Below are 23,428 nucleotides of genomic sequence, written 5' to 3'. Positions count from 1 at the left end.
CACTGGTTTTCTTTTTTTGACTTCTTTATGTGTCCTCGGTGCCGAACCAGAGCTGAGACATTTTAATGTGAACTTGGAGATTATCCCCATAGACTGTACATAAAAGATGGATGTACCTTCTGGGTAAGTCAATGCAGAGAACATGCATTTCTTTTAATAGCCAGCAGGGTGTGACTCTTCTGGTTTCAAAAACTAGTCCAATTGTAAAGAAGTCTATGGCAGCCCTCGGCTACTTTGCTATATGACCTTAATAAACACTTGAGATGATGAGTTCATGGTACTTCACAAATAAAACAGGTCTAGGTTATAAATTATGGTGCCCATAGTGTTAAGAAGGAAATAAAACACAGGCATTCTTTATGGTGAACCTGCTTTCTGATTGAGAAGTCCCTTTGCAGTCAGATTGGTCATGTGCTCGTCACATCCGGTTTCAAAAAGCTTTTACATTCAGTATATAGTACTTGAAGAAATACAGCTAGGCTCACGTTTTTGGACAATAACAGTTTTTGTAATGTGTTATGCCTTTAACTCAAGGGGTTTAAACAAACCTGCTGCATTAACTAGATGCATACACATAAACAGCTGTAACCCCAACATGTAGTTCTTAGGGAAACTCTAAATGGAAGCATGTAAACTTTCCATAACAACCTATCTATCCATCTATCTGTCTATTCTAGTGCCTTCCACACATAGTTAAAGGCCATGGTGGCAGCATGGCTCCCTAATTGAGACGACACTAATTATCATCTTCATGTTCTAGATTAGATCAGTGCTGATTAGCCTAAAATTAGACACACACACACACACACACACACACACACACACACACACACACACACACACACACACACACAGAGTCTCAACAGAAATATGTGTGATATACTATCTCTGTATTTGGCTCATCACCAAGATGCCACAGTCGCACTCCTGTATCTTCTAAAACTTGACTCTACTGTGTGCTTTTGTACGTGTGTGTTACCTCCAGCTGTCTCCACGTGTGCGTCAGGTTGTGTATTTTGCAGTGGAAGTTGCTGGGTAGTTCAGCGCCACTCCTCTTCAGAGACTCGGCTCGGCCCAGCAGGTTGGTCTTCCTGCTCTCCATCATCGTCAGCTCAGTGTGGCTGCTCTGGAGGTGGGTGACAGGAGAGACACCCTTCATACACATGAACAGATACCACCCAACTTGGGGGAGTCGCATTTTACTCTTTGTTGGCATTGGCATGAGGCACATCAGTGGCAGTTTTTTCAGATCTTTCCTGAAAAAAGGGTTGGTGGGGACATAGCTATAAATAATAGTCCCACTCTGATTGGCCATTTATGTTAGTACAAATTATACCTATGCCATACTTTTCCTTACCTTTGAAGGGGACTTAGTATGCTCAATATTTTTAATCTTTAAATTTGCTTTGCTTGATTCAGCATTCACAATAATCCTTATTTATTGTATACTGGATCTTTGTGGAGGCCTTCATTTAATTCACTGTCAGCAACAAGCTGTTTCAGCTCCATTCCCTTTAAGACAAATTTTTTTGGTTGCCGCTTCTAAAAATAAGGTTTGTTCATCGCGTGGGTGGGCCTGCTGTGCTTGCAGTCTGAGCTGTGCATACCTGAGATGACCATTATTTATCAGAAATAGAATTAGAGTTTTACAGACTTATCTGGGGCCTACATTTTTAATGGGAGCGTGGTTGTATAATTCATTTCAGCACTCTAGATCGGTATGTTCAGGACATGTTGCCAGAATATTTCTAAACAGAAAGGAGACAGCCTGATGTAGCAAAACGCTCATTTGAAATTTTTTAAAATTCCCATATATAGTCTTATAGAAGACTATCCTGCCCATTTTAATGTCTTAAAATCATTACATCAAAATATTTTCAGTGAACTTGTTACAGCCATGGACATTCAGGGATGATTTAACTGTTTATGGTTCTGTATTGGAAACTTAAGGCTCTTCCTTAGGATAAAGGAAAGACTGGGGAAGTGGTTCCCAGTATTTTTTTTTCCTCCAAAACATATTTGACAAAGGAAATTTGCAATGTCAATGTTTCTCTGTTTTGACATGTTGACACGATGAAACTGGATCTCCACTTGAATCCATTGTACTGCTGTGAATCCATCTACAGGGGGTGAGTATTTCATACTCCAAAGATTGATTTTCAGTGAAATATTCCTTGGTCTTTCAAACAGGAGAAGCTATTTTATTGTTATTGTTTGCAGCTCATCTCACAATGAAGCGTTTGAGGGTGTCGCAGGAGTTTTCAGCAGATTTCACTCACTGCTTCACCTGCTTTGACCGCTTTAAAGATAAAACTCCGTCGCACCTCTGCAGCTCCGCAGTCGCGCAGGAATCAAACACGGCAGCGGCACTTGACGGCAGACTGCAGAGGCCTTTATTGAGAGATTTTAAAAATGCTCCATTTTGTACCACCAAGTGTTGCTGAATATTTTCCTCCCTTTTTTGTTTGACTTCTGTAGCTTGGGAGTGAAGGAGCTGCAGGTTTGCTATTTTTGAATCTAAAAGTCACACTTCCAGGAATGTGAAGAAAAAAAATCTTTAAAACATCTGCTGCTGTTTTCTGGAAATGTCACCGTTTGTCCATAAAGTTTTTAAATGTGGCTGATCGGCAGCGATCGGCAATTTCATAGTTTCCTTTGTGCCTTTAGCACATCGACAAGAGTTTCATGGAAAACAAAGTCTGATAATCAGGCTGATCCGACACCTTGTGCCACATCATTTCATTTCATTTTACCCTGTTTGGGATGGTGATTGGTTTGGCAGGAGCTCTAGCAGCAGTTTTAATTAAAGTTGGTGAATTTAACAAATATCTTTCAAGAATACTGCTGAGTAGGACACTGTTCAAATATCATGTGTCCACTGTTAAATTCTACCTTCAAAGCTGTGATCGTTCGCTTGTCCAAAGAGACTGAGCCAGAACCATGAGTCCATGAGAGGGAATAAAGATGTAGCACAAATTATTTAGTGCAGATCTGATTTATGTTTGAGCTCAACCAGGAATGGCACAATAGTATTTTTACCTCTTTACTTTTGTTGTGCGCACTACTGATTTTATGGAGAGGATGGCAGTAAAGTGTACCTTAATCTCCAAAGCTCTTTCTTTAACTTCATTTTTATGTCTTTTCTCCTTTCATATTGATTCTATTCCTTTTATTGCAGCTCAGAAGTTCTTTGATGCTAAACAACATCATTTTGGGTTAATTTAATTTCTTTTCTCCCTTTTTTCTTCTCTCTGGATATTGTGGTTCCTCCCATCCTCCCATGTTGTTGCTTGATTTTTTTTTTTTTATCTGATCTTAGTTTTCACTCTCTTCTACTCTGTGTGTTCTTTGACAACTTCAATCCTTCTATTTATGATTTATCTCTTCACTTTCTGGTTTCTATACAGACCAAATGTCTTGAGTTTAGTAAGTACTTCCAAGTTCTTATGGCCTTTCTTCCATTTTTCTTCCCCTTTATTTTAAGAATTTCTAGGCTTTTTGTGCTTCTTCTTCCAGTTGTCCTTGTCTCTTTTGTTGCACCAACAGCACTCCCTCCATCTTTTTAATTTGTCCCACACAATTCTCCATGTTTATTTCTTTACTGTTGCTTACTTCATCCATCCTTTTTTCCTATTAATTTCCATCCATCTCGTCTTTTTTCCCTCTTTTTACTTGTTAGCATAACTCTCCCTCCATGCCTCCATATTTTTTGGCTTAATTTCCCTCCTCCTCTGCTCTTTTCTCTTTCTCCTCTTTTCATTTTCTGCATCGATAGCTACTTGATTCTACTTTTCCCTTGTCGTTTATCATTACCACCCGGCCCTATTTGAATATTTAAATGTCTCTTCTGTGACTTTGTGTGTGTGTGGAAGTATGTATGCACGCATGTTTGTGTGTGTGTGTGTGTGGGTGTGTGTGTGTGTGTGTGTGTGTGTGTGTGTGTGTGTGTGTGTGTGTGTGTGTGTGTGTGTGTGTTTGCTGTGCTGTCATCAGAGAGGCGGCGGCCATTTTTCAACGTCGACGATTCTGATGGAGATGCTATCGCTCTGCGCTTCATGGCCATCCATCCCCTTCACTTAGCTAATAGCCACGCCACGAGAACGAGGGATCGACAGCAAAAAAATAGACGAGTGGAAGGTAAATATGTCGGCGTCGCACTCTTCTAACAGCCAGGAAATTATACGATTTATTCGCTGATGGCAAATATTGATTTAAAAAGGGGATAGGGAGCCAGTGGGGAGGAGGTAGGGGGGTTGTTTTGTTGTTGTTGTTTGTTTGAAGGATGCCACTGATCCAAAGTCAAAGAAAAGAGGGAGAGAGGGAAAAAGGAAGATAGACACGCCGATTAAAATGCATGAGATCCGAACTTTGAGATAAGTGCTGAGAGAGGAATCTTGGAGAAATGGGAGGGTGGAGGGGAGGATGATGGGTGAAGGTGGGGGTGGGAGGGGGTTACATGGATGGCTAGCTGTGATGTATTCATGCCTCCAGTCAATCTCCATGCAAGGATGGACTAAGATACACAGGCCTAAGGATGGAGAGAGACAAAGAATGAAAAGAAAACTGAACTGAGACAAAGAGATCATGTAGGGAGGATAAAGATGGAGAAAACTACAATAGATAGATGGAAAACTGAGGGAGAGCTGCTTCAATGACACTGACACCATGTTCACAGTAAGAGACTGCCATACATTGTGAACTGAAGCTCAAAAAAAATGCTAGCAACACACACCACGACTCAAAGCCTCAAAAGTTGGCCAGCTGAGAAAGGTTCAACTGTATAAGAATATCCAAGGCTTAAAGCAGGCTGCAAACTGGTGACAGCAAATGTTGGGATTCCTTTTATGAAAACTGAACATGTTACATTTTGTAATCCACTGTTATTGTTAGTGAGCAGCTTCTATATACTTGGTGACATCTGTAACTTTGCCAGGGGAGGACACAAGAAATCTCTTTGGAAATCTCTGGAAATCTCTTTCCACAATAGATGTCTTCCACAACGCGTTTCTGCAAATATTTCACAATAAAAGCCCTGTTGAAAAATGCAGGATTTCTGTGCACTGAAACATCAGAAACAGATACTGGAAGACTTGAGTAACGCAGAAACGTTCACAGGGAGACAGACGTGCATCGACTAGTGGCTTCGTGCAAGTAATCAATTTGAGGGAATTAAAAATAAAGGATTGTCTCCAATAAATGACTGGATCAAAAATAACCCTGCTATCATCTACAGTTGAGGTAAATGAAAGACCTGGTTACTTTTGAGCAAAACAAGCACACACACAAACCAGCCACAATTAAACAAGGTGTTAGGGATGCCAAGGTTAGTCAAAAATATTAAACATCTTTAAAAAAAAAAAGAGTGACTCGTAGTTACTGGTTCTTGAGAAATAAGACTACAGTCTTTAAATATCATATACTGCATGACCGCATCTGCCACCCGAACACCAACTGTGCTCAACTGGGAAAGACAAGTCTAAATCAGTCCTGATCAGTCCACCTGTCTGACCACACACCTAACTTCGGCTCCAAAGAGGAAACAGGCTGTACCTTCATGTGTGAAGGAAACATCAAGGTAATGACCAACTGAACACAGTTGAAGTGCGGCTCAAACTAACTGATGGTCACCGCATTGGTCATTATGCGCACAGACTGTAACATCACTACAGCCTTGTACCCATTTATACTGGTGCTTAAGGCATAATCTGAGACTCTGAGTTCCTGTACAGATATATCATTGAAATGGTGGTAAAGACCCACACAGTTGTATACTTCTGTCTTCAACCCTGCTGTGCAGTGAGTGACAGGTTACAAAATTCAAGAAGTGCACGACCAGTTGAAACACTAAAGTGTGGTGCACCAACAGCTGTGATATCTCTTATGGTGTGTGCCACTGTGTGTATACTTTTAACCCCCCAAATTACCATGACATTCATGTCCATGATGAGTGTATGCAAACTTTTTATCACAACTGTGGGTAATCAGGACCAACCACCTTTTCACTCTTCATAGTAGCCCTCATTTCCTCCTAATCCTCTGCACTTCCTGATTCACTAACTGTCCTCCATCCATCCTTCTCTCACTCTAATTTTCTACATTCTTCAGCTTCTCCAAGTATTCTTTCCATCTTTTCAGCACACTCTCTTCACTTATTAGCACAGTTCCTTGTCTATCCTTAACCACCCTAACCTGCTGCACATCTTTTCCAGCTCAGTCCCTCTGCTTAGCCAGTTGATACAAGTTATTTTCTCCTTTCTTAGTGTCCAGCCTAACAGCTCACTATAAGCTTTTTCCTTCGCCTTTGTCACCTCTGACTTTGCTGTATGTCTTGTCTCCCAGTACTCCTGTCTACTTTCTTAATCTCCCTGACAATCCCACTTTTTTCTTTTCTAACTTCTGCCTTTGAATACTTTCCTGTACGCTTTCCTGTACACAGGTGGCTGTGGCTCAGGAGGTAGAGCGGGTCACCTACTAATCGGAAGGTTGGCAGTTCAATTCCTGGCTGCTCTCGGCTGCATGCCAAAGTATCCTTGGGCAAGATACTGAAACCCCAAGTTGCTCTCCGACGCAAGCATTGGAGTATGAATGTGTGTGAATGGTAGACAGTAAGCACTTAGCTTAGTTACACATGGAAGTGTTTGTGTGAATGAGTGAATGCAAACGTGTTGTATAAGTGCTTTGAGTGCTCAGAGTAGCACTCATTCCAGCACCAAGTCCCCTTGTTGTCTTTCCTCTGTTCAGAGGATACACCAAACACCATCTTGGCAGTTTCTCTTACCACTTTAGTTGTACTTTCCCATTCATCTGATGTATTTTTTCCACACCAAGAGCCTGTCTCAACTCCTTCCTAAACCTTCTTCACTCTATGTTCCTCCCTCTTCTTGAAGTAAGTGTTCAAGACAGCCATTTTGCAAAGTCCACTACCATGTGCCCTTCTGTATTCCTACCTACCTAACATCTTTTCATCACCTCTGTTCCCTTCTTCTACATGTCCACTGAACTCTGCTCCAATCACCACTCTCACCCCCTGGAGAGACTACCACTTCATCCAACTTACTCCAGAATTCGTGTTTCCCTTCTAACTGACATCCAGCCTGTGGGGCGTACACATTGGCAAGATTCAACACCACCCAGCACCCACAATTTCCAGCTTCAAACTCATCATCCTGTCTGACACTGTCTTCATGTCCACAACACTATTTGCATAGTCTTCCTTCAAGATTACCCCTGCTCCATCTCTCTTCCTATTTACACCTTAAAACACCTTGAATCCATCTCCAATGCTCCTGGCCTTGCTTCTCTTCCACCTGCTCTCCTGCACACACAATACAGCTACTGTCCTTCTCCCCATCATATCAGCCAGCTCTCTCCATTTAACTGTCATAGTCCCTACATTTAGAGCCTCTGTCACATTCACACTCCTGCCTTTCCTTCATTCTCGCTGCCTCCTAACACGCCTTCCCCCTTTTCCTCTTCCTTTGTCTTCAGCCAACAGTAGCACAGTTTTCACTGGCAACTGTTGGCCAACAGCTCCAGAGGTGGTCAATGTTATCCTGGGTCCTGACAATCCAGTATGGAAATCTCATGCTCCTCCTGACACAACCCTCTCCATTTAGCCAGGCTTTATCGATTTACCCACCCCACCCCCCACTGCCACCACGGCTGGGTTAAAACGTGGCAATCAACAAACTTTGCCTTTTTGCCGCTGAAGCCATTAAAAGTTTTTTTCTGGCACAGATCCCAGTGGCTGTACAGAAAACATAAAACATCATTTGTTACTAATTTAAACTAATTACTTGTTGCTTCAGTCCCATATGTTACATATCTGGCTCTAAAAAATTGTTTATTCACATTTCATTGCTCAGTTTGAAATATAGATGAATGCATGAACAATATGTGATGCAGCATGCATTTGTATTCATTTACGCAAGAATTACTGTATGTAGTTTAGTAGAAGTAATGCATACATGTCTGAGTACAACATCAACTGAATTTATTCATTCTTTCTAAGCAAACCAAAAAAAGTAACATCTGAGTTATTTGATAAAAACAGTTAATCCCCAAAGGTAAAGGCTTCTTCAAATGGCTGCCATTCATTGGATGCTACTGGTGTCAGTACAAAATAATGGTCCTCTTTAAGAGTCCACATTTGGAGGTTGGGTGGTTGTGGTTTATGTGACAAGTTTGTTAGAGGAAGTTAAACTCAGCAAACAAGATCTCAAACAAAGTTTGTTTGTGAGCTCTGAGTTCTGTGCTTTGTTTACTTTTACTAGATAAGGTACGACACCAAAACCTACTTGGTTAAATTTAGTGTAAAATGGTTTAAGTTACCGAATCACTCTTCTTAAGACTGACCCTGCATATTAAAAAAATTATGCTCGCCCAGAGTGTTGAATATGCCACTATGATACCATACAAGTGTCAGTGTTGGTAGCGATACAGCTACAAGGAGTGAGTACACAAGAAAATTAAAAAAGTAAAGGAAGTGCATGAAAATTCAATATTCACTACCCACACTCCCTTAAAGAGGAATTTCACCAATGGAAAAAAGTTATGTCGGAAAATCACGCTACTAACTATTTTTGAGATTGTTCGTGTCATGGTTTTGTCTTGCCTTGTTCTCACCTCATATTTTATTTTGGTCCAAATAATCTTTGTGTGTTTCCTGGGGTTATGCTTCTTTATATTCCCTCCTTTGTGAATTTCTGCCCCACCTTCATTAGTTTCACCCGTATTCAGTTGTTTTCAGTAGACTTGTCTCTCCCCCTGCCCCTCCCTGAGCCTGGTTCTGCCAAGGTGTCTTCCTGGGGGTTTTTTTTTTCCTTCCCACTGTCGCCAAGTGCTTGCTCATATGGGTTCTGATCGCTGGGGGTTTCTCTGTATTATTGTATTTCCAATACCTTACAATATTAAGCTCCTTGAGGTGATTGTTGTTGTGATTTGGTGCTATATGAATAAAATGTAACTGAATTGAATTTGATTCCTGTTTTGTTTTGTATCAGCCATTAAAGGCTTGCTTTTTGTCTGTTAACCCTGCCTCGATGTTCTGCATTTTGGTTCACCACATCCCACAGTGGTATCCCTGACAAGATAAAACAGATGTTAGAAAGTAGAAAATTGTACAATATCTGGAATTACATTCAATTTGTTCAACCTATGTTTGCTTCCCAGAATGCTGCTATCGTAGAGGCAATGAATGCATATAGTTCAGGTGTAAACTATGACAGCACATCACTTATTTCTAGTATTCTGATACACTGTAGTCTACTCCCTGTAGCCAAAGAATATTTGTTGATGCAGATGTATTTTTAGAAAATACTTTTGTCCTCTTAAAAAATACATTAGAATATGACACAGCAAGTGCATCACTGTTGGAGTAAAAGTCTATACAAATAGATTAATAAATCACACATCAGAAAACAGAAAAAATGCCGGCGCTTTCCCAAAACACACAAAGAGAGAAATGGTGGATAAACGCTTCACAAAACAGATGAGAGGGAAAGAGGGGGAGTGGAGGAGAAGTGGAGGGATGGGGGAAAGGAAGAGGGGGAGAAAATCAACAAGCAATCATAAGTTTAATTTGGTCTCCATATTAATGAGCACGGAGCTGAAATGTCAGCAAAAATGCAGTCATACATGAAAAACATTTAATGCATTTTGAACATTAGTTTTTTTTTTCCTTCGCGCTTCTCGCAGATTCATCTTATCCGCCAAATGAGAGAAGTTTGTCGGAGGCTGCGTAACGGAACGATTTTGTCGTCGCGGCAACTAAAGTTTGTGGAAAGTGATAAGGACGCGTCTCTATCCTCCGCCTCGTGATCATCTTTTCTTTTTTCCTCTGTATTTGTGTCTCCATCCTCTTAATTCTTTCTCACTCTTTCTTTTTCCATCTATAAAGTTTCTCTTCCATGGCACTGTTTCTCTTCTCCTGTTGGTATTCTCTTTCTGTTCTAATCTTCACAAAATTATTTCTTCTTTTTCCTCTTTAAGTCCTATTGCTTCTTATTTATTTAGGTCTATAGCAAGGACCACGAAATTCTGATCTAACTGTAGAATGATTAGGATGGGATAACACAATGGCCCTGTCACAGACCGGTAACTGGTCCAAGGTGTACCCTGCCTCTCAGCAGCTGGAATATGCTTCAGCTCCCTGCAACCCTGAACTGGATAAGTGGTTAATTGGATGGATGGATGGATGGATGGATGGATGGATGGATGGCAGGCTTATGATAAATCAATGGTAGCTAATAAGCTAATAGCTTCCTGTGGAGAATTTGATTTTAATTAGTACTTTGAAACTAGTCTTCTGTGAGTGGCTCTGAACTTAAATAGGATGCCTGTAACAATACATACAATACACGGTTCTACCAGCAGTTTAATCCTACTCCGCTGACCTAAAGGTGGTGCCAAAACATACATCAATGGACAACAGAAAAGTAGAGAATAAGAAGAACATTTGAAGGAAAACTATGAAGGGTAACTAAACATAAAGATAAAAAGCAATGCTTTTAAGCCTGTTTTACCTATGACCATTCTTGGGGATTGGCTCAGTGGGTTTTCTTGCACCTGTAAACATAACAATCAGTGATATCAAGGCTTGTATGTTTCTGCCGCAAAGTCAGAAGGTCCACCTCTGGCAGTCAGGAAAGACAAGCATTTCAGGGTGAGTTTAGTCAGAGATTTTGTGGGAGAGCCACGGTTTACATTTCTCTTCAGGACTCGAGGGACTGTACTACAGTTTCCTTTTGGTTGATTTGTTGAGGGCTTTTTGAGAACTAAAAATGTACATGAGATGTGGAACATGAATTTTTTTTTTATTAAATTAAAGCACATCAATAAACCATGGTTAAAACTGAGCAGCTTCCTGTAACTAACACAGATATTTATTGACTCATCCAACTACCCTGACCCTGTGTTACTATTAAGAGTCGCTGAATGTATATCACAACTGCAGCTCATTATTAATTGTTCTGCTACATATCCCAGCCTCCCCCCATTTAATTCCCCTTCCGTTTCATTAACTTCATTCTCTAAAACTCACCTTCCTAAAAAAACAGCGTCTGTTTGTGCGTATGTGTGCTGGAGATACACAAAGATAGAGAAAAGAGGGGGGAAACACTATGCTTGCTTACATTTGAGTGTGTTTGTGTGTGTGACTCAGTGCCTCCGACTGAGATGGATGTTCCACCAGCTCTGAAAGAGGAGGAAGTGGCTCTGTGACACCCCATTTATACTGCTAGACACTTCAACCTGTGTGTGTGTGTGTGTGTGTGTGTGTGTGTGTGTGTGTGTGTGTGTGTGTGTGTGTGTGGTGTGTGTGTGTGTGTGTGTGTGTGTGTGTGTGTGTGTGAGGAAAAAAAACAACACAGCCGTATAAACATCTTTAAGCAATACTGCCCCTTCCAAACTGCCTCCATTTACAGTAACCATTATTACACCATTTACTCACAGTTACTACATGTCTTTTACTTTTAACATACCAATTTCCAACAAATCTTTACTAAAAATACTGTATTGTTTTAAAACGTGCATTTTTATTTAACTTTTGACATTTGTTTATTTTACACCTTCTGATGAAAACACCCTGTTTTCGTCAGAAGCAATCATAACAGCCTAATGTAATAAATAGTTAATAATAATGAATTCTAAACATTAGTTTCTACATTAAACCTTTTGGGGTCTCTCCTGCAGCAACTAGTTGACTGGATGTTTAAAATTTTGCTTGCCGGCACCAGAAATAGTACTTGGTTAAATTAATTATTCATATTTTATTAAGTAGAGAGCTGTAGACAAACAAGGTGGAAAGTGAGACAGATGACAGCCCTGCAAACCAGCACATCTGCAGTACTTTGATGTGGAAAATAAATGGTTGCATGCAGACTGAGTCAGAGTAAACTGACCATATAGTTAGCAGAACGGAGTAATGCATACCCACATTCTGCACCAGTTTCTTACCCTGCAAGGAAAGAAGGCTGCTGCTGCAACTAGCATTGCTAACATTAGCCACACTGGGAAAACTAACCTGCAATATTTACCTACACATTTCAGCAATATTTTAAATTCAATTTGGTGATTAAAAAATGATTTGATGTCTTGTAAGTGTTCATACTTTTGTACAATGTTTGACCAAACATTTTAGATTTTGTCTGTTTTCAGAAAGTTTTTATTTTACTTTTAGACAAGTCGATCAGGTGGATATTTCCCCCCACTTAATTGACTAGTAAATTAGATGCCAGGAACATCTCTAATCTTTATCCATTAACATGAACATACAAAAATGTTTATTTGATACCTTTTGTAATAGTTTTCTAATAGATTTATTGGGGCTTGCATTACAAAGCCATTATAAAAACCATTAGTTGTGGTTAGAGTCCTTCTAGGCACCTTCACCTCCAATTAACTTTAGAAAATTAAGGAAACTGATTAAAAAACAAACACATATAGACTAACACTAAACCTCAGGGCAGGAGCAGGAACAGGTCTGCCTCTATGTGCATCAGTTTTTCTTTCTTTTTAAAATTTGGCTTGAGACCAAACACAGTTACATGGGTTTCTGTGTTTTGAAAAATGAACAGAATCTTAGAGAAGCGTCCATATTAAAGTGGCTCCAGAAACAAGTGATACATTACTATCATCATATAGAGCGTATGGTTTTTAAAACAGTATCCAATTTTGTCACGTGACTGCAAATGCTTATATTTTTCCTCTGTCATAATGGGGGTAATTAGTGTAAATGTGAAATTTGAAATCATAACCTCTGCTTTCCGAGTTTCTGGAAGTTTTTCTTTGGGCACATTTAAACCCTTCAGTTTCGACAAAAAGAACAAAAAAAAAAGAAAAGCAAAGAGACTTTCTCTGTTTTCAAACCAGGAAACAACAAAAGGCCCGGCAACGTGTTTTAATTGTCACCATGGAAACCAGATGAATGAGCCGTTTGACTGGCCGGTAACGACGGCTCACCATTCAGCCTTGCAGCGAGTCACGCGTGAGTTTGTGTGTGTTTGAGTGTGTGTGCTTAGCTGGGAGGTCATTTGTACAAAGCATTGAGGGCAAAATATCTACATGTCTGTTGGGACAGAAAAAAAAATAGAGAGAGAACAACTGCCTGTTATGTCTGCAGCATAGCAGGCAGTTAAACACATGCACATACTAATAACTGTGGCAAGGAGAAGAACCAATAAACAATCCCTTCAGCTGTTTATAGATTTCCTAATTCACCACAAGTTGTTACACCAACCAAAAGACATGTGGAGTTGATAAATCATAAACATGTTTCTAATGGCCATAAATTATATATTGGATGATGTGGGACTGACAGTCTGAAATGAAAGTAAAACCAAAATCTCTAAAAAATGATACATAGGACTCGAACCCTTGATTTATTTGCATGATTTGGAATGCAGTTTTTTTGTATGGGGGTGTCTTTTTTTTAGGAAAAAAGGTGCTTAAAAAATGTGGTAAAAATCTATTGATTTATCTGCATTCAGTGTATCAGTGTCAGGGATATTTTTGCCTGGTCTGAACTATATATTGGAATATTAATTTTGGTATTGAGCCTAGAAGATATTTACAACCACTGAATCTGCTGGTCTCATTCTTGCTCCTGAGAGGATGAACCCTTTTCAATTAAATGGCCAAATGAATTTTTTTTTTCTTGCAAACCCCTCAGAACAAACATTTTTACTCTACTACTGGTAAAACTCTTAAGAGCCAGCAGTTAGATGAGCATAAACAGTGCTTTTATGCTGTGAGTTATAATGAAAATTGAAACCAGTGGGGATACACAGAGGGCTTTGTATTATTTGTTTCTTTAGTTTTGCTTCTAATCTTTACCAGACCAAAATATAACTGCATAGATTTCTGCAGACATCATCAATTAAATTCCTCTTCATAAGGTGTCAGTAAAACAGTTTTTCCAACTAAGGGTTTTCTCTGAGTCAGCAGTTTTATTGTTATTTTATTATACTTTATTTCAAAGTTGAATTGCCTGTGCTTCTAAAAGGCAAGTGAAAAAAAAAAAAGTGCGCACTGGCTGCAAGGAGGTCGAGTGACGGTGGGATGTCACTACTTCATGCCAGGTGACCTTTGACCTCCTAAGAACCCGGGGAATTCTCTCATAGCAAGATAGTACATGAAAACAGTTAGCAGAATCCCCTTAAATTTGACAAAAACATGCACACCGAGAGGCTCACACATGCTGCACCTGAAGATTCACAGGTTCACTGCAGAAACTGTTCAACAGGACAAATCGGTCTGTGTCGGTGTCAGCGTGTGTGTGTCCCTTTTAGTCTGTCTGTGTGAGGGCCAAACATTTTCAAACTGAGATGTGAAGGCCAACTAGTTTTGCAGGTTAAAGCCAGAATTAGCTTTGGGTTCTTTCTGGCCTGTACTCAGACTTCAGCCATGAGGGAGCGCTCATGACTTTACAAATATAGATGTGATTGTGGGTTTCTGACCCTTTAGGAAGCTGGATCTAAACAAAGAGTCTTTATACTCCGGGGGGGATGGGGGGGGTGCTGTTTCTCTGTATGTTTGTTCTTTACTATTATTCCAGTTAAGCAAGCTTTTTTTTTAACAACACTTCTATGGCAGAATATACAGCATATTGCACACTAGCGACATCATACTGTATTATTAGTTTTTGTTGTATCTGTTATGTATTAATTTTCTTTTCGATATGTATATCACAGCTTGTTTGTTCCCATTAAAAAAACGACACTAATAAAGCCTCGCTAAATCGGAATTGATTCGATTCTCTATGCTCGTTCACCGAGTCGATTTGCTAATCATATCAGTGGTGTTTTTGTGTGTAACTGTTCACCACTGACTTACAGTGTTACTGAAGACAGCAGGTGCTGGTGAACAACGCCTCCTCTGTTGTTGGCTTCCGCCACTGTCTGTGTGCATGTGTGAGTAACTGGAGTTAATGAGACAAACAGAAAGCGGGAGTGGGCTGATGCTGTGGTCTTTACTTAAACTGCAGAGAGAAGCAGGCTTTTATCTGAAAGGCTTTTATCTCTAAATTTATGGTATTCTTTAATAAACATGCTTTATCAGGTCTTAGAAAAAGACTTCCTGCTTTCTACTCTGATTGTTTTGATTTGAGGTTCCAAATGACACTCGGCCTGTTTGTTTGATGGATTCAGCATCCTAAACACAAATCCAGAGCAGGAGCTGTGTTATCACACCAAAAGAGAACCAAGACGTAGTCACAATTTTACTTTTGTTACAATTTTTTTTGGGGGGGGGGGGGGGGGGGGGCATTTTTGCATCTTTAACCACGTGTTACAAAGCTCCATTTTCCATTTCATTGCAGTTGACAATCTTAGGCCTACAATAACTCCCAGCACCCACGCCGCATCGTCCTGATTTTAGGCCTATTTAATGGCATTGTGTATTGTGGATCTATGTGTCTATAGTTCTACACATTTTGTTGTGAGACTGGGCTTGAATGTGCAGAGCTGTACACAGGAGCGTATCCATCCTGTGTGCCGCTGAGGTTAACTTTCCCAGTATGCAGTAGTAGTAGTAGTTTACTGTAGTAGTCATGAGGAAATGCCCCAAAATAAAGACGTGAAACATCACTACGGCTTGTAATAACTGCAATGGGAGCAAAGGAGAAACTCGTGTGATGTTATTATAAAGCTATAATCAGCACAGGGAGGAGTCAGGGTGGATGGATCGATAAAATATTGAACTTTTACAAATGAGCAACTGCTGTTTCATAACCTCATTTGTGTAAGGATTATGATGAAGATCCTCTAACCTTTATAAAGTCCTTATCAGGATCTTTTCTCAAAGCTATTCAAATTGGTTTTTTTTGCCCAAACCATATCTCTATTTTTTTCTTCAAAATGACATGGCTCCTGCTTCCTGAAGGCTCCTGTGAGCTGCACATGAAGGTAAAACCCACCTACTTGAATGGTTGTTTGGGCTGGAGTAATTGTGAGTACTGAAACCCTGGAACATTCATCAGCAGTACTCTGGTTTGATAGTTGATTCCTTTCCTTTGCTCTTTTGTTTTTTTCTTACCTCTTCCACCTTTTCCTCTTTCCTACTAAACACATTCTGACCCCTCCTCTTTTCTTTTTATTCCAACACAGTGACAGAAGTGTAATAGCACAGCTCAGTGTGTGTGTGTGTGTGTGTGTGTGTGTGTGTGTGTGTGTGTGTGTGTGTGTGTGTGTATGTGTATGTGTGTCTTCTTCATTCATCACCCTACTCTCTTTTTGACCTTGGCACCTTCTTCATTAGAATAAAGATTGTCTGTCATTTAGGCTACATGGTTGGTCTGCTGTACACACACACACACACACACACACACACACACACACACACACACACACACACAGACACACAAACCATGTGTCTGACACATTAATTGTGTACTAGAGCTTCCAGTCGATCTGCAACTGCAATACTGTGTGTATTATGTCCTCTCTCTCTCTCCTTCTTTCTCACACACACACACACACACACACACACACACACACACACACACACAAACACATTTAAAAGGAAGCTTTCCCCTTGAGATGACTTTACGCATTATTCTCATGAAATACACTTAAATAAACTGTCAATGGGAATAAAATTTGTTGGCAGGTAAAAGCGAAACTGCAGCATGTGCTTCATTGTGATGTGCTGTCTGACCATTTTGAGACAAACTGCCGCCAAAGCTCAATAAACAGAGTTTCTTTATTTCTTTCTACTGTAAAAGATTTTAAATCAAAGTGCTTTGCTGCCTCTTTGTTCTTTGGCGTGCAGCTCCAGGTAGTGTTACTGCGGGAGAAGAACAGGAAGAGTCGGCGTATGTGTCTCTCCTGCAAATCAGTACTAGGTTTGCCACACGCAGCCCACCTATGCAGACCTGGGAATTGGGGAATAACATATAAAGGTATGACCAAGGAAAACCACGGAAGCTGTAACTTTTCGGGCTTTAAAGTGAAGTGTGATTTCTAAAGATTTAATTCAGTAGAACTGTCCCAGTGATGGGTTATAACGTCCCAGGTGCTGCTACCCTGAGAAGTGACAAAATCAAATATGAAAATCATGAGAAATTACTATTACTTCACAAAATGATTCCCGTTTGATCTTGGTAGAAAACTTCTCAAATAGAACTGAGATAGCCTTGGATTGTCTCACTGCTGTTGCTGTTACAGCATTTACTCGCTTGTTGTTTTGGAGGGAAACTCTGCAAGCATGTTTATAGCCAACCTTGGCCTGACATTGGCTCGATGCTCAACGTCAAACTACTTTTAGTTCTGTATTAGATTCCTGCTCATTTCTGTGTGTGTGTGAGAGAGTTAGTGTCAGGTTTCAGTCAGATAGTGTTCCTGGGAAGCTGAGGGAGTCTCAAGAGAGATGAGATACAGCAATAGAGGGAGAAAGAGAGGGAGGAAAGTTGGCGAGATGCTGCTGAGTCGTGTCTCTTTGTTCTAAAGCAGATATATCCCCGACTTTATCAAGACTGACAGAACAAACGCACAGGAAACAGCCTCCCACAGGACACATAATCCACACACACACACATACACACGCACAGATGGGAAAGAGTACGAGCACAGAAAGACACACAGAGGCCTGATGTGAACACACACACACACACACACACACACACACACTGAAACGTACATAAGAAAACTTGAGAACCTGCAGAGACACACAGACGCACACGAGGTTGATGCACGCATCACCACAAAGACACACAGTGCGAGATGGTGGAGATATGAAACACACACTTTGCGTGTGCGCACAAAACACACACTTAGTGGATCTGCAAACACACAAGTGGTTAAGCGTGTGAACTGTAAATACTGTAAAGAAAATGCAAACAAGCTGCCAAGAAAAGCATGGGACAACAGTGTGCACATGTGCACACATGCACTCACATACAGATGAGAAAGACTCATCAAACTCTGTGACATTATGGAAGAGTGCAAATGAAAGGTACACAAGGTCAAACAACACAATAAAAACAGTCGATTCATATCAACCAATAACCAGACTAACTAGGAAATGACATTTGACAGTTTTTACAATTTTTTTAAGGGCACCTATTTTTGGACTTAGAGCACCTCGATTCCCAGTTCAAAATAATCCTTATTTACCTCTTACTGGGTGAAAAAAAAAAAAAAGAGCTTATAAAGTCTCATCCCCCTCCATTGAAGCCAACTTTCTTCTGATTGGCTGCCCCTCGCAAACAGAAGGATTGAACAGTAGAGCTGTGGGCCAAGATTGGCACATTAGGGATACTCTTATTATCATGATACAGAGGCAAAAGAAGAAACAATGTTTGACATTTAGTCTGAAGCCTAAGCCTTTGGCTCACAGGGAGCTCACTTGTATATATGCTGACCTCATTGCACCAGCATATACTATATGACCAAAAATATAAAGGAAAGAGGATGAGAGTTCCTCTTTAAATCTACAGATGTAAGTAAGTCTAGTTACAGTGCTTATAGTCCATTTATAAAACCTTCCTGGCTCTGTGTGAAAAAGTAACTGCCCCCTAACCTAATAACTGGTTTTGCCACCTTTGGCAGCAGCAAGAACAGCAATCAAGAATCTTTACTATAATGATCTAGGATATGTATATATGTTTGTATGTATCTCCTCCTTAACAGGAGGTCCAAACTGAACAAAACTATTCAGGAACATCATCACACATACAGCGATAATTAACACTGATATGTTTAAAAAATAAAAAAAAACATTTATTACAATTTATTATTTTTGATGGCACAACCAGTTATTAGGTTAGAGGGCAATTACTTTTTCCACAACATGGCAAGGTAGGTTTGGATAGCTTTTTTCCTTAATAAATGAAATCATAATTTCAAAACTGCATTTTTTTAATTTACTCTGGTTATTATTGACTAATATTACATTGTGTTTGTCTGAAACATTTAAATGCGACAAATATGCAAAAAATTAAGAAATCAAGGAGGCTGCAAATACTTTTTTATGGATTTGTCTCCGCAAGCAAAGGCAATCTAATGGCAGGTTATACAGAAGTTTTGTGCTGATTTTCAGTTTTTTAGTTTCATCTCTTTTCTAATTATTCTGCATGTGTGATGGAAGATTTAATTTCTTTAATTTTTTAGACTAAGTCAGTGTAGGGAGGAGTATGAAGTGGGTGGATGAGTCAACAAAACACTGGACCTGGAAACACTGTTTCATGTTTCAAACTAGACAGTCAGCTTCTTAACCTTGAAGCTTGATAACACAAATCCATCCATCCATCCATCCATCCATCCATCTTCTTCCACTTATCCAATTCAGGGTCTGGTGACCTGTCCAGGGCGTACCCTGCCTCTCACCCTACACCAGCTGGGATAACACAAGTTTATTACTGTAACCACAAACAGTTACATATCTACTGCTACCAGTAAGCACCTATGTGTCACATTTTAGGATATATCAATAATACACCTTTCCAGTCATTTAGGCTGGACGTCTGCTCACTTTTCCTGTGATTTCAAAAGTTCTTTGTAATGTGCTCTAGGATGGCCATATTATCACTTGTCTGTCTTTATGCAACAGCTGTTGCTGAAAGTTTGACCTCTTCAGGCCTTGTCTGGAGTCTGTGTGCCCTCACACCATCATGACAGCAGTCTGGGGCCCAAACTTGTCTACAAGTGTGAGCAGCACAGCAATCTGAAATATTGTGTCGTCTGCATGTCTGAAGCAGACTACTCTGGGACCATAAAAGTCAGAAGGCCAAACACAAAATGTTCATACTTTAATGAATAAAAACTCACACTTGAAGTTTTCCTTGTTATGAAAACTTTTACCTTCATATGATATTCTTATTGACTCCTTCAAGCCTCTGTTACTGCCTTCCTGTCATTGCTCCTGAAGGAAAATAGTGTGGAGAAATTCAGCTGCTGATACTTTATTGATTTCTTGGTGATACAATAATTCATATTGTAGAAATTCATGCATATTGTTAACAGTTATTACTTATGTTTTTGCTTTGTTTTGGGTTGTTTTGATTGTTACTACACTATGTGGCCACAACATTAGGACAGGTGAAGAGTATAACATTGATCATCTCTTTACAGTGTAATGTTCTGCTGGGAAACCTTGGATCCTGGCATTCATTTGGATATTACTTCCTGTTTAAACATTGTAGTAGACTGATGCACCCTAGCATACTGCAAACACTGAACAGCTTAAGGATCATTATAAAGAGCTCAAGTTCTTGAACCAACTTCCATTGGTCTACAATTCCTGGAAATCATGTCACACTTGTACGTGCCATTTGTGACTAACACAGCAGCTATTCCACTAAGAAAATCTTTTTTTTTTTTCTGATGGTGCAAGATGTGTAGGATCCATATCCTCATACAATCCAATGAGTATTCATTGTTGATGCCCAAATAACATCTGGTACACATACACATAAAAAACTCATGAAGACACACACAAAACTTGACTGAGTTGACTGAGGGATTGGAAATATACGAAGATGTGTGAGGAAACACACACACACACACACACACACACACACACACACACACACACACACACACACACAGAGTCCCAGTCCCAGAGGACTTCAGTTCTCTGCTCATATAACAAGCAGCGACAAACGACAAAACGCGACATCAGGATGTATGAGCCGAGAAACGTTCGACTCAACACATCGTTTCCAGATGCACACACAGACACACGGACACACACACACGGTGAACACACAGCAGACACACACCACGGCAGCAGCAGAACTCTGCAGGTCTCTGGAGAGAAGAAAGGGGAGTATCAATCTACAAAGAAAGAAAGCGGAGCGCGTGTGTGAGTGTGTGACAGAGAGATTTTCCTGAGCTGCAGGAAGTTTCTTTTGTAGGATAAGGAGAGATTTTTGCTGTTTCAAAGTGGGTTTTTTTTAAACGATTCTCTCCTTCACTTCTTGCCCGCATCCTTTTTTTTCCCCTCCACCCCGTATTTACAGTCTGGTTTTCTTTCTGTGTGTTATTTTAAAGATACAGAGGTCAGATCTGGAGCGTCTTTTTATCACTTCCCTGCTGTTACTCCCTTAATTGTTTCCATTTCCTGATTAACTTTTAGTCACATGATTACATTTTATTTCTTTGTATCCTTCCTTTCTTCTCTTTCCTCATTGAATCCTTTAGCCTTTAATTCTTTCCTTCATTTTACTTCTGTTTCCATCATTTTCATTTTTCTTGTTTTCACCTTTTCTTCCTTCCTTTCTTCTCCACCTTCTTTCCTTTGTTATTTCTTTGTTACTTTCTTTTCCCTAAAATTCCTTCTTTTTCTCTGTTCTTCTTTTTAACCCCTAATTTATTTCCTATCTTTCTTTCCCTTCTTTTCATTTATTTTTCATTTGGTCTTTCTTTCATCCTCTTTTACTCTTCATTTCTTTTTACATCCATTTTTTTCGCGCACTTCTTTCTTCCTCTAACTCAGGAATTACAGTAAGAGAGTCGGAAAACGCAGACATTTGCAGCAACAAAATACTTTTGCTTCCTTCCTCCTTCTGTCCCCTTCTCCCCTTCTCATCCTCCCTCTCTCCTCCTGTACGGAGGGAGGTTGGGAGCGTTAGGAGCACAGCGAGGATTGCACCAACAATTACATGTGAAATTAGCCTCGCCTCATAGCCTGCAGTGTAATTCCAGCCTTCTGAGGCGTGGCAAAGTCATCTGTCTCTAATTTAAGATTTTCTTTCTCTCTGCCCCCCTCCCTCCCGCCCTCTCTCTCTCTCTCGCTCTGAGAGTAGTGGGAATCTGGAAAGGTTTATTTAAAACCTAAATTATTGCAGGTTACAGTTTTTAGCAGGTAAAACTAATAATTTCCAACTTTACATCTGATATACATACATATATTATTTGATTTGGATTCTCATTTTGTATCTTCATTGTTCATCAGTTCATTACTTTCTTTTTTAAAAATTTCCTTCTTGTTCGCTGCTTGTTCTCTTTAAATATCAGCTTTCAATCCAATGTGACTAAACTGTTTTTTTTTTTTTTTAAGAGCCCTGTGAGCGTTTCCTTTAATCAGAACCTTTGTGTACGGCCGTCTATGTTGATGAAAAAATAAAAAACATACATCTGTATTTTTCTTTGAAACCTGACTCCATATTCCACAATGAAACAGCAGCATAAAAGAAAATGATAAGACAGATGCACTGACAGATAAAATGATGGCAGAAAGAGGAGATAGAAAAACAGACAGCGAGAGCTGAGAGGATATAGGACTTAAGCCTTCTGTATGTTTCTCAGGCATGACTCTCTACTGGAATATAACCGAGACCGTGTGTGTCGGTGTGCTCAGCCTCCTGGTGAGGTTGTGTACTCTCACTGTTGCCCTCAGGGCTCAAGATGAAGAGACAGAGAGAGAGAGAGGAGAGACACAGAGGACAGAAAGAGAAAGTGAATTTTCTATGTTTCCATCATGTTTCTACTGGAGGCTTTACTCTCCAGACAGACAAGATTATCAGTTGTTTCTTCTTAAAGTTAGCTATGTTTACATTTTGCTTACATTCGTCCATGTTTTTATCCATGGCTATGATAATAACAAGTGATCTAAACCAAGTAACCATCATAAAGTGTCATATTTCATAAAACACCACCACTTTCATTCCTAGGGCCCAACCTTTGTGTGATCAGTTAGGTGGACACTGCAGTCTGCTCTCAGCTCTCAGAAACTCTATGTTTTGTTGTTTAATGACCTTTATGTGATTACTTTTATTCATACACCTACATGTCCAGGATATAACACAATTCTTATTAAGCTTTTCTGCTTCCTCTGCATGTGGGTTTACATGTGTGTACATCTCGATGTGTCTTGTATATGACACCGCTCTGATACACATTTGTTGTAGGAAATCTAACACTTGTTCTTTATTAATTTTGGGTTGCTGATTTCAAAACTAATATCCATTTTGCTCTATCACATCATGTTTTTTTCACAAGTGGCAATGTAAACATGATCTAGATGCTTTTTGCTATATCTGTGGATGCTTCGCTACATCCAAACACAACAGATTGTGTAAAAAAAAAAGGCAAACTTAGCTTAGTTTGAAATGAAATTGGGCAACCAAGACGAGCCATGGGCACCTCTTGCAGTTTAAACATATCATGCCTCCTCACTCCAGGAACCAAAAAAGGCATCATCAGAAGGATCTTATTCCATTCTTTGAAATAAATGATGACTTTGTCTATTGCGTTAATGCTGAAGGTCTTTTGGGTACAATCAGTTGTGAGTATGATGCAGATGAGTGGAGACTGTTCACTGGCAGCGCCAAAGCCAGCCTAAAATGTGTCCGACTGCATAATGTAAATTAGTTTGTACCAATGCCAGTTGGTCATTCCGTCCAGTTAAAGGAAACCTATGATGAAAATATGCAGATTGTGTTGGAGAAGCTGAAATACAATGAGAACAAATATGTCACAGCACTCCTCTG

The 23,428-nt window shown here is 39.9% G+C and overlaps 1 protein-coding gene across 1 annotated transcript in view; it reads right to left on the bottom strand.

The window, feature by feature from the left end:
- Nucleotides 1-23,428, bottom strand: part of akap6 (A kinase (PRKA) anchor protein 6) — a 223,357-nt gene that overhangs the window by 54,849 nt on the left and 145,080 nt on the right. The window contains exon 16 of the mRNA XM_030719108.1: nucleotides 980-1,126. Within this exon, the coding sequence (XP_030574968.1) occupies nucleotides 980-1,126 (147 nt within the window). The remainder of the gene's footprint in view (nucleotides 1-979; nucleotides 1,127-23,428) is intronic.

Source organism: Archocentrus centrarchus, chromosome 22 (assembly GCF_007364275.1).
Source record: "Archocentrus centrarchus isolate MPI-CPG fArcCen1 chromosome 22, fArcCen1, whole genome shotgun sequence".
NCBI lineage: Eukaryota > Metazoa > Chordata > Actinopteri > Cichliformes > Cichlidae > Archocentrus > Archocentrus centrarchus.
This window is presented reverse-complemented; position numbering and strand designations above follow the sequence as displayed.